Genomic DNA, 12135 nt, shown 5'->3' with positions numbered 1-12135 from the left:
GTAATTTCACAAAAATGCATGTAATTTTAGTAAGAGCGCCATATTCTATCTGCATATTATTTGAATTATAATTAATTATTTAATTTTTCTTGATTTCAGTATAATAACTCAAATAGTTACTTATAAGTAACAATGAGCATGTAATTGGGCCATAATATAATATTCATATCAAGCCCAAAAGAAATAATCTCGGCCCTTTTATCGATACTTCATCCCTAAACCTTTCCAAATTCTCGCCGGCGAATAGCCCTAGCGGCGGCGAGGCAGCGGCGGCAGCGCGATTATGGAGACCACAAGCCCGACCGAAGAGAAATCATCCGGTTATAATCCTAACAGTGGATCCAATTCAAAGCCCAAAATCGTGGTGATAATGGGCGCCTCGGGATCAGGCAAATCCAAATTGGCGATAGACCTTGCATCGCACTTCCCGATTGAAATAATCAGTGCCGATTCCATGCAGGTACTGCTTTTTTTGTTTGCTTAAATTTGTTAGCTGAAGTGTATGGCGGTTTCAGGTTATTGACAACTACGATTTTGCCCTAGGTTTATCAAGGGTTGGATGTTCTTACTAATAAAGTTCCTTTTGATGAGCAAAGAGGTTGTTTCTCTTGTTTCAGTGGTGAATTATGGAGCTTTAGTTATTCATTTGCTAATTATGCTTGTGTGTGTGTGTTTCTGTACCTACTGTTAACAGGAGTTCCACATCACCTGCTGGGGACAATTTCTCCAAATGTAGAATTCACTGCTAAAGATTTTCGTGATTCTGCTATTCCGGTGAGATTATTATTATCATATTCACTATAGCTCGATTTCCTGTTTCTTCTTGTTTTAGTCATTTCCGTTTGATTTTGGTCCCAATTTCATGGAAAACTATTATACGATGACATCAATGATTAATATGTTGTTGCAATTTCATGACAATCTTCTGTAGTTTCAATTACTAATTACATGGTGTCTAATTTGCCTTTTAGCTTATTGATGAGATCTGGTCTCGTAATTGCTTGCCTGTTCTCGTCGGAGGAACAAATTACTATATCCAGGTTAGCTTCTGTCTCACTGTATCTTCGTGTGCAATCATCATCAAACTGCCTTGTTACTATCATCTAGTCATTGTATTTTTGTGAATTTGAGAATCTGCCTTTTCTACTCATCTACTAAGGCCATCATGTTTCCACCTTATAGATAAGTCTGTGTTGTTTTGTCAGGCTCTTGTAAGCCGGTTCCTGTTGGACGACCATGCAGAACCTCTCGAAGCAAACTACTTAATGGATGATCATGGTAAGAAGAATTTTGGTTGCTTTCATTTTATTACCTAAGCAATAGTGTTAAAGTATAGCATTTCTTTTACTTTATTGGAGATAATGAGAGACCAGATAATGAACTTGAATCACCAGAGGAAGATTGTCTTTATACTTACAGTCGTCTTAAGGAGCTCGATCCAGTTGCAGCAAACAGAATTCATCCAAATGACCAGAGGAAGGTGAGAAACTTCTTAAGATGATGAGATCACATTCATCAATTTCGTAGCATTTTTTTTCTAGCTTTACTCCACGTTTTTACCCTTTGTGTTACCTTCATGTTGGTCTATATGCGACAATGACACATATATAGGGTGTCCTAATTATTGTAAAATTGGTTCTGATAACGGTAGGTGATTGATTTTACCATTACACTATATTTATTAAAGTTAATCGTTTCATATTGGGAAGTTGCATTGGAGACAGTACTTAAGATGCTAAACTGTAATGTTGTTAAGTTGTAGCCTTGGCTATTCACGTGAGTTCGTATGATTTCTGTTCTTTGTTTTGTCTGTAAAACTAGTGAGATAAGATTAACAATCACATATGTACATGGTTGTTGCAGATCAAGCAATATCTTACTTTATATTCACATCTTGGAGTTCTTCCAAGTAAGCTTTTCCAGGGGAATACCATGCAGGTACTTTCTACTCAGTTTCTTTGCTTATGATATAATCTCCGAGTACACTTCACTTCTTAAACCATGGCATAGTTACGTAATATGTCCTGTCATGAAACTACTGTATTTCCAATCCGGATACGTGTTCAAACATGATAGCATTGACTGTATCATATAGCTCTCATTTAATTTCTTAATTTGGAATATGGCAGGGCAGAACTGGGGTCAAGCTGATAGTTTAAGATACGATTGCTGCTTTATTTGTGTTGATGCATCTCTCCCGGCATTGGATCTATATGTCAACCAAAGAGTAGATGTCATGGTTTCCACTGGTCTTTTTGAAGAAGTTTGTGATATTTACAAGTCGAATGCAGATTATACACGAGGGTTAAGGCAGGCAATTGGAGTCCGGGAATTTGAGGATTTCCTAAATTGTTGGAACTCACAATCTCAAGAGTTGCCTGCATGCCCAGTGCTGCTCAAAGAAAATATGCACCATATCTTGAATTCCTCCGATGAAGACCAACTGACACTTAAATTAAGAGACGCTGTTGAGAAAGTGAAATTGAATACCAGAAGACTTGTTCGTCGGCAAGTAAGTAAACCCTCCCATTTGTATCTCCATATTCCATATTTCAATTAAATGCTGTTGAAATGTTTTAGGCCAAAATTTGTTTAGACAAGTAGTAGGTAATTTTTGGCGGTATTTGGATACAAACTTAACTGAATATATGCTTTTTATGAGTTTTAGTGTATATTTTTACATGGTTTCGAACTTTAATGAAGTTATAGTTTCTCGTATATCCTTGGTAACCTTTAATACTTCGAAAACCTTTCTCAAACAGAGTGGTCATGCCAGTCACCATCTTCTGTCATTTGCTGTTGATACATGAGTTTGCTATCTTGGTCTTCTTACGTTTGAACTTTAACAACTGTTCACTATTTCCTCAACAGAAGAGACGGATCAGTCGACTTCAAATGCTGTTCGGCTGGAACATACACTTTGTTGATGTCACAAGTTGCTTGCAAGGTACACATCCTTTCCAGTCTTTGTACATCAGTCTCTGTAACTTACAACCAGAACCATGGGGATCGAGTTCACTTCATGCATTCGCAAGTTTAAACTGAGACGTCCCGTTTTTACAGGTGCTTCTGACAATTCATGGTCTGTGAATGTGGTGGAACCATCAGTTAACATCGTCAAATCTTTCCTTGATACACCTGCCAGCGCGAAAGCTACCAAAAGAGATGTCGAGGACACCAAACTGGCTGAGAGAGACCTTTGGACTCAATACATTTGTGAAGCATGCGGCAATAGGGAGCTTAGAGGTGCTCATGAGTGGGAGCAACACAGACAAGGGCGCAGCCACCGGAAACGAGCTTCACGCCTGAGAAAGTCGGGCATCTTATCAGGTGTAACCAAGAATACCAGTGTGGATTAATTTTTGTTGCTATTAGTTTAAGTGATGCAGTCAAATAGATTCGGAATGTTGAGTTGAGAAAAGTACTTTAGCCTCTTAATGGCTTCTAAGCTATCCATTTGCTTTGCTGCTTCGCCCCACCGCGCTTTAAGTTTTTACTCGTTGCATCAATACATGTCACGTGTATACTATAGTATGAACATTAACTGCATCAAGTGATGAAATGATATAGTACAAGGTTGAAATATATTTATTACTTCGTTTTTTCAACAATAGAATTAACAAAATAGTGTTCAGTGAAATTATGTGTTGGTATTAAATAAAGTAAAAGAGAAAATAAAGTATACAGTGATGACAAAATAGGAGATTAATAAAGTGATGCGATCAAAAGAGTTGTTTTTTTTCAATTAAAAGAGTAATTAATTCGTTTAGTTTAGGATTCTCTCGGAAAGGAATACAAATCGATTAAATCGAAATGGATTGAGTAACGAGGGTATGATATTTAACCCCAAACTATAAGGAAATGGTCCCCTTTTTTCCAACTAAATTGAAGTGGAAAATAAAATCCCATTGTTATGTCAAAAATTGAAGTAAAGTAGTCAACACTTCACTCTATTGATTGATACCCAATTTATGTGAAAATAATTAAAGGCATAAAAAAAAAGCATGTGTTTGTTGTTTTGTGTCTTTTCTTTGATAATGCCTCATTGATAAGGCATGTCACCTCACCGGCCATAACATGTAATTTCTTCTGAAAATTCTATAAAATAGGACCATTAAGATATTCTTTTTCATGGCTAAAACTCCTCAACACACATTAAATTTATCAATACTTGTGGTTCACAATGTGGAGTAAACATGTAGGGCCTGTTTGTTTGGTGTGAATCTATTATGTGAAAGTAATTTTATTCTTGATATTTTTTTTTTATTTTTTTGTGTAATTTTTTTTAATCTAATATAAAGAGTAATAAGAATCCTGCAATTTTCAAGATTTTTATTTCCTAGTTTGTCTTAATTATTTTTTTCTTTCTTATTCTAAGTTTCTCACACATTTAGATGTTTAATACGAGTATTATTTTATTAAAAACAAATGTAATAATGTTATTATTATTATTATTATTATTATTATTATTATTATTATCTAGTGCGGTTATCATATCAATTAATAACTTATTAAGTAAATTTTCATATAATTTTTTTACAATTATAGGAAATCATAATTTAAACTGTAGTATCTTAATAAAATTATTGTTGTTTTAATAAATTACTAATAATTTTATAGATAAGTTTGTGAGAGTGAGGTAGGTAGGTGTTTTTCACGTAGGGGTGCAGCTTCACGTTTGTTGTGGAAACTACTGATGAAAAGATGTGGAAAGGAATATTCTATATTAAAAAAATTAAATATAAAGATAAAGTGCCAATACTTAAAAAGTCAAGAATGATTTTCAGGTCCACGTGTATATTTTTTATATGTTAGCCATAACTTTATATTCATTTACATCCACGTGCGAATTTCCAACTTTGTAATCACATGGTCTACGTAACAGTGTATTATTCTAGATTGAAGTGCTCAGTTACTACTTTTAAATAAAAGTTAATAAACGCACCTATTCTCTCATTTACTAATAATTTTCAGTATAATTACTCGATTATCTCAAAAATGGAGAAGATGTAATTACTCAGTTTAAATTTATATATATATAGAAAATGGATGAAATCAAAACTACGAAAGATAACTTACCGATTATTTAATATATTCTGGAATTAAAATAAATAATGGTGAAAGTCAGTTGCATGGGACGGTAGTAAAATATGTTGTGCCAACTCCACTATTATTAAATGCTAGTATTATCTTTTTTGGTTCAAAATCTACAACAGTTTAGTCTTGTATTTTAATACTCCTACTACAGTATTAGTTTAAATATGGTATTCTCGATTATAAAAATATGTAGTCAATATTGCATCAAAATCTAAGAAAGAGTTGTCAATTATATTATACGACCTACTAATGCATGTTATATTAATCAAAAAGTATATAAGTTTGTTTAATTAATGATAAGTGAAATCCACGAAAAGTGATTAGGGTTTTCTCAAAAAGAAATCGCGGTGATAACTTACCGATAATTTAATATATCAGTGAATTAAATTTAAGAAATAAAATTGATCGATTAATATACTTCTTGATGGCATATCGTCACATGTATTCATTATTTCTAGTGTTGTAGAGTAGTAATTATTATCAACCAATAATATACTATCATGATACCGTGTATGCCATTAATTAATCAAGAAATGTATTCACCAATCTTTACTTCTTGCATAAAAAAGTACTACTACTTTGTAAGATTTCCATTTTTAATGTGTTAATTTACTCGAAGTTATAATTCTCACATATTTTCAACGTTAAAATTGGGAGTATAGTTTACCCTCTTAAATTCACAACATGTCCAATATTTTGCGTAACAAAACGACGTCGTTCAAGCAATCAATCAAAACAAACTTTATTCATACTTTTGAAAATCATACAATTGTGAAAAAAATGAGAGCCAGATCTCATAAATCGCAAAAGACGATAAAACACAACTTTAACTAGTAAGACATTTCTCCTCCACCATTGATCAGGTTTGGATCACTAGGACAAGACAACATGAGTGAAAGAGAAACCATTATAATCAATCATTGTACCCTAAACTCCACTAGTCCACCCACAAATTCAACTCCATGGCTCGATCATCCACCTCATCATCATATTCACTCCAATTGAACCCTTTCTTCATACCCAAAGGAGTTAGAAGCATCCCCTCCGCCATACTATCTAGCAACGCCGGCATGTTAAACACCGCCTCCTCGTCCACAAATCCGCCCGACCAACAATCCTCAGACGATTCTGTCTGACCAAGGTCAACAGAATCGTCCTTTTCGCCAGACGAATTACTGTCTGGTGAATTTATTATTATTTTATTCTCTCGGGAACTGACCCTAGCGGACTGAGACGTCCATATAGGGCAGAAATCCCGGGCGGCCTCTGAGGCCGCTCGCTGGATGTCATGGTGGGAGGCCGACCGGGGGCGGGGGAGCCGGGCGGCGGCCTCCGGGAAGTTGAGCGGCGCGTGGTCCACACGCAGGGCCAGGGAGGCCACGTCGTGGGCGACCGCGGCCGTCTCGGGGCTAGGGAAGGTCCCTAGCCATATTCTTGATTTCTTGTTAGGCTCACGAACCTCGCACACCCATTTCCCGCCGTTCTTCCGCCGCACTCCCCGGTAGATGGGGTGGCGCGTCTCCTTCACCACCTTCCGCCCCGCCCGTTTCTTCCCTGCCGGAGTTGGTTTTTCCGGCGGAGGAGAGTGATGGCGGCGCGCGAGATCCATTTTTGCATTCGGATTTAATGAGAAATATTGGGAGAATTGTGAGTTTGAATTTTGATAATGCATGAGGATAGAATGAGAGAGGGGGCATATATATATATATACATATATATATATGTGAAATAGAAAGAAAAAAAAGTTGATGAACCTTTGAAAAAAGAAAAAATTAAATATGATGTGACCGATGACATAATATCTTGCATAGTAATGGTCGTCATGTTTTGAATTTTTTGATTAATTAAAAATGTTTTTTATTTACTTGATGTGTATATTTGTGTTTCTTACTAAGGGTTCAAATTTCACACAAACCTCTTGCTAATTGTGATGTTATGTTTTGAGATATCAAGATCTAGAAATAAGGGTTTTCTTGATTGTGGTGGATTCCGAGGGAATCATGGGGTCGACTGACTCCATCAGCGGCCTATGAGGGCTGAAAACCACGCTCTTGGAGTCGTTGTAGATCTTGCAGTGCAATAGCTTTGTTACAACCTTAAGGATTGTGGTTCTTTCTGTTCGTTAACTGCCATCTATTGTTAATAACGACCTTCTTCAGTGTGTCTGATCTCACGAGTTATGTGTACAGTATATATTGAATTGCTTTTTTTTTCACTTTGTATTTAACAACGAGTTCTTCTTGAACGATTAACTTGATAGAACATACTATTGTGACATGAAAATGATTATTAGAATAGTAGGGAATACATAAACATGTGTATCCGGCCAAGTCATGGGGCCAATTTTGATGGCTACAAAAATCATGGTATCGATACAAACATTATATAATGTCAATTAATAATGATTTTCGTTTTCTCAATAGAAAAAAATTGTGGTCTAAAAGATATAGCGTAACAATTACTAATATAAAGAGAGAAAAATAAAACACGTGGAGGTGTGGGTATTTAAGCACGAGGGGAATTAGAAAAGGAGCACGTGTAGAATAAAAATGGAGACAACAGCAGTTGGATATTGAAAGACATATAAACAAATGTGGAGAGATAATCGTCTGCTTCTTGACTTTTTGGCTTATGGTGGGTACCCTTTTGCGGCCGCATGATCCACACATCTATTCCACACTTCACTCACCACTTTCACTAAACTATTTTACTATTAATCTATTTTTACATTATGTACTATTCCATCCGTCCACGAAATATAATTCAGTTTTTCTATTTTGTGTCGTCCATTAAAATTAGTCTCTATTCATTTGTAGTAATTTTTTTCACTCTAATTCGGTGAATCTCGATTGAATTAATTCTAGCAACAATGCATTAAAGTCATATCGTCCACAACTATAATTATTTTTTTGTGAATGGAAGTATTATCATTTTTTATAATTTCCCGGGATATCCCTTCTGCCGAGGACTAGAAGACTAACCCTTGTCCCAACGGCCAGTGCATTGAGCAGTAGGGGACAGGTCAAATGGTTCGCACCATTCACATAAAGAGATCGAACCAATGAATGATCTCATACTTAAGGGACGAGGTGCTGGACCACCAAGCCAGTCATGTTATTTGAGGTAGTACTATCATTTTAATTTAAAGACATGTGAGCTTTGGTCTTTTCTTTTTGTTTTCTTGTTTATTTTTATATTTTCCTTTTGTAGTTATTTCCGATGAGAGCATTTGTTTATATGTATATAGTATTGATTTTGTCCGTCTTTTGTTGTTTCTAATCTATGCCTTTTTTTTCTTGTTTATATATGCAGTATATGCTTCATTTCTTTTATAGTTATGTGAGTACATTTTTTGCTTTTATCTTGATTTCATTTCTTGGTGTTGTTTCTTTTTTTTTTTTTCTTTTGTTATCTTGTAGCATTTTTTGCTTTTATCTTGATTTCATTTTTTGTTGTTGTTTCTTCTTTTTTTCTTTTGTTATCTTGTAGTGTATGTTTGATGCAATTCTTTTGTAGTAATTTTTGGATAGCATGTTTGCTTTTATTTATTTGTTAATTTTGTTGTTTTGTGTTGCTGTTTCTATTCTATTCTACATTCGTTACATACTACAGTAAAATTACAGTTTAATATTATAAGTACTTCTCTTTGTTAGAAATCTCAGTTTAATATTTTAATTTGTCCATCACTAGAATTCTCAATTTGATATTTTGATCGAACACAAAATTTGTTTTGATGTTTTTTTATAAATACAGTGTCATATCAATGTAAATTGCATTCTTGATATTTTTATATACTCCGTCCGTCTCAAGGAAGATGACCTGTTTCATAGGTGCCACGAGATTTTATGCAGTTTTATTTTGTGTACTAAGTAGAGAGAAGAAAGTAGAGATAAATATGTTTTCATTTTTAATAGTTGGTGGACGAACCAAAAGGAAAAATGTGGACCATTTTTAGTGGGATAGATGGAGTATAAATTTATGGTTGTTAAGTGATTTTATGGACAAAAATAGTGCAACAATAAAAATATAAAGCAATAAAACAGTTATGCCACAAATAGAAGTAAACGAGACAATGTAAACTCTAAAAATATTTCGATTCGATTGCACTCTTGCTGCGTGTTTCAAATAGTTATGGGTTTGTATTTTTTCAATGTATAGTACGATTATTAACTATTTTAATGATTTGTAAAATCACATGTGGATTGTGGTGTAAATTCAATACTACTATATTAATAGCCATCCCTGTCACGTGATGATTCACATAATTTTATATTGACTTTCTAAATCAGACAATTCACATGTTTGATTAACATAAGATCTATCTTTCTTAACAACCATGGCAAATTACAAATGTCTTTCTACATGTGGGTCCTTCGCTTAACTTCTTGGGATTTTATTGGTGAGGTAATGTGTTTCTTTCTTTGTTATAATTGATAATTATACATTTAGGGCGTGTTCATTTTATATGATATGGAAAGCCTAGAATATTATTTTGATGCGATAATATACTGTTTAACCATGTAATCTTTTGACCATTTCCATTGTTCAACATCCAATGATTAGACCCAGAAATTAAATTAGCAGCCTTATTTTATTATTTAACTAAAAAGGTATAAGGAGTATTGTGTCTAAAATGACCTCACTCGAAAAAATTTCACATCCCGCCACCTCCAAATTTAGGGGCAAATATGGTATATGTCCCTCATTTCTAGGCACAGCTCTCAATCAAGAATTTAAAACCACCTCAAAATCAAGAATTGAAATATTGGTATTTGTGGCTCAAACAGTGCGGGCCCGAAACTATTTCTCGGGCTGACTTCAAAACTAACAACAAACATGAACGCATATTTAAGCCTAGAAATACACCATTTTCTGCCCATATAGAGAAACTTGAACAGGCCCTAATACTCCATCCGTGCCATAAAATAAGGATTTTAGAGACATCAGGAGTTTAATGCAAAATTAGTAAAGTATTAGAAAAGTAGAAAGTTAAGTGATTGAAATATTGTTAGTAGAGAATGAGGCTCATCTTATAAGATCGAAAAGACTTGCCACAAAATAGAAATGGACTATTTTTGTGGGATAAACAAAAAAAATAACTATTTTTATGGGAGGAAGAGAGTGTCAATTATCATTTTTGAGATATTCATATTTGAGTTCTTACATGGCAAGAATGTGGTATCAAAAAGAAATTAACTTAAATATCTAATGACATAAGTTCTAGTATGTTTTGTTCAGTCATGATCCGAATTTGTCGTTAGAGGTGGCAAGTCATGGGTAATCATGTTTAAATAGAAATAAATGCGAAAGACTGACGTCAAGTCATGGGTAATCCTGTTTAAATAGAAATAAATGCGAAAGACTGACGTGTGAAGTGGCGTGTTGATATAAAATATTAACACGAGAGTTGTCATAAATCGAAAATGTCATGTGTAAAAAGATCAATTTAAGTATATATAGTGAGTCGATTCTCATATCAACAATTGATTTTATGATGAAATATTACTCGTGAATGGTTGTTCTCCCTTCACATATCGTGTAAGCTTCAAGCTTGCTTAACCTTATCGTGAGCTACATTTTTTTTCGAGGTTTCTTGGTTCCATATTTGGATAAGTTAGACCCAAGTGATTAATTGGGCCTATTATATAGAAATGTTTCATATTAAGTGGGCCACAATTCATAGTTAATGGGATAGGAAAAAATGTTCTTAATTTCAAAGGCTGTAATCGGGTTGTGAAAAACTGACACGGCCCATTTCATTAAATTGATTGGGCCATATATATTTGGAAAATAACAATAATTATGACAAAACTCCATAGCATAATAGTAGTAATTAAAATTTTCAAAATATTTTAGATTTTCGGTTCGAATTCAAATAATTATTTTTTGGATATTTCACATCTATTTATATTTATAATTTCTTAAATTTTGTATTTTTGGATCGAATGGAATTAACCATTAATTCAAATTGGAGTTCAATCATTCACTCCTACTTTTTGAAGATAGTAGTAATAAAAATAAATGTAGCACATGAGAAAGACATGTAAAATGGGACCATGCATAATTGCATAGGCTTTAGGAAAGTCGTAATATGCTAGAGAAAGTTGGTCGCTATTTACTTCTAAAATTAGCATGGCTTAGTCTTCGTTGAACACGTGAGCTCCACTTGTCCAAAATAATTTTTATTATGTAAAATTCATTATAGGATTAATTATTATATGGTTTGTATATGGAGCATTATTTTCATTTAATTTAATTGAATAATTGACTATAATATACATTTTTAGTTGGATAAAATATAAATAGAAAAAAGGGTCTAAAATAATACATATATGTGGTCCTAAAATTTAGGTAAGGACATATATCTAAAATTAATATGGGTGCTGGCACGGTAACCATAAATAGCTCCATCATGTGACATTTTTTATGCTACTTTATTTCAATATTGTATTTTTTATAGCATGTGACAAATATATAGTAATACTATATGTGTGTAACACGAAAATGCACCATCTATAGGCATGAAATATTAAAACACTGCATGCCAAAATTGAAGTTGATGTGTATTTGACTCAATTGATCATTTAAAAAAAAGGTATTGGCCTATTGTCTGTATTTTTCCAATAAAAATAACATACCAACATTGGTAGAATTGAAGGCCTAACCATAAATTGCTCCAACACTCTTACTAAAACAAGATCCCAATTTTGGAAATATTATAGATAGTTCAGCAAGTATGAATTACGGTTTTTCTTTTCTTTAATTTTTATGATTAAATGAACATAAATTTAGAGGTCGCGCCACAGAGGACTCAAATCTGAGCCTTTAGCCTCAAACATTATTAACCTCTCTAACACTTGTTCAACTCACACACACATTACTGCTACTTTTTCTTGTTCAAACATTAGTAGTATACAATATATATACAAGGAAAAAAATATAACTTGTTACAAAAACTATAAACATTAAAAAAAGAATTAATGACATCAAATTGAGTAACGAATTAATGACAATAAACATCAAATTGAATGACAAAAT

The 12135-nt window shown here is 33.6% G+C and overlaps 2 protein-coding genes across 3 annotated transcripts; one reads left to right on the top strand and one right to left on the bottom strand.

The window, feature by feature from the left end:
- Positions 1-163: 163 nt before the first annotated feature.
- IPT2 (tRNAisopentenyltransferase 2) lies at positions 164-3478 on the top strand. Of its 2 annotated transcripts, none has more exons than XM_048110234.2 (10): positions 164-460; positions 544-598; positions 695-774; positions 972-1040; positions 1206-1278; positions 1395-1480; positions 1864-1938; positions 2135-2512; positions 2872-2947; positions 3064-3478. In XM_048110234.2, the coding sequence occupies exons 1-10, from the start codon at positions 284-286 to the stop codon at positions 3357-3359; spliced, it is 1365 nt and encodes a 454-aa protein (XP_047966191.1). In that variant the 5' UTR covers positions 164-283; the 3' UTR covers positions 3360-3478. The 2 variants fall into 2 exon arrangements, with proteins under 2 accessions (XP_047966191.1, XP_047966190.1); XM_048110233.2 differs by having other exon boundaries at positions 165-460; positions 1359-1480.
- A 2336-nt stretch (positions 3479-5814) lies between these two features.
- On the bottom strand, positions 5815-6756 carry LOC125216334 (dehydration-responsive element-binding protein 1C-like). Its single transcript, XM_048118025.2, has one exon. It carries the CDS (start codon positions 6704-6706, stop codon positions 6035-6037), a length of 672 nt encoding a protein of 223 aa, XP_047973982.1. The 5' UTR covers positions 6707-6756; the 3' UTR covers positions 5815-6034.
- Positions 6757-12135: the final 5379 nt, after the last annotated feature.

This window comes from Salvia hispanica, chromosome 3 (genome assembly GCF_029641045.1).
Source record: "Salvia hispanica isolate PSC_SH4W2 chromosome 3, Shi_PSC_v1, whole genome shotgun sequence".
Lineage (NCBI taxonomy): Eukaryota > Viridiplantae > Streptophyta > Magnoliopsida > Lamiales > Lamiaceae > Salvia > Salvia hispanica.
The sequence above is the reverse complement of the archived record's forward strand: the minus strand, read 5'-3'. Positions and strand labels throughout refer to the sequence as shown.

Excerpts from the sequence above, each read along its gene's own strand:
- LOC125216334 (XM_048118025.2), bottom strand. The coding sequence starts at position 6,706 with ATGGATCTCGCGCGCCGCCATCACTCTCCTCCGCCGGAAAAACCAACT.
- IPT2 (XM_048110233.2), top strand. The coding sequence starts at position 284 with ATGGAGACCACAAGCCCGACCGAAGAGAAATCATCCGGTTATAATCCT. Across the intron at positions 1,279-1,358 it reads CTACTTAATGGATGATCATG|ATAATGAGAGACCAGATAAT; the intron begins GTAAGAAGAATT and ends ACTTTATTGGAG. Across the intron at positions 1,939-2,134 it reads TCCAGGGGAATACCATGCAG|AACTGGGGTCAAGCTGATAG; the intron begins GTACTTTCTACT and ends ATGGCAGGGCAG.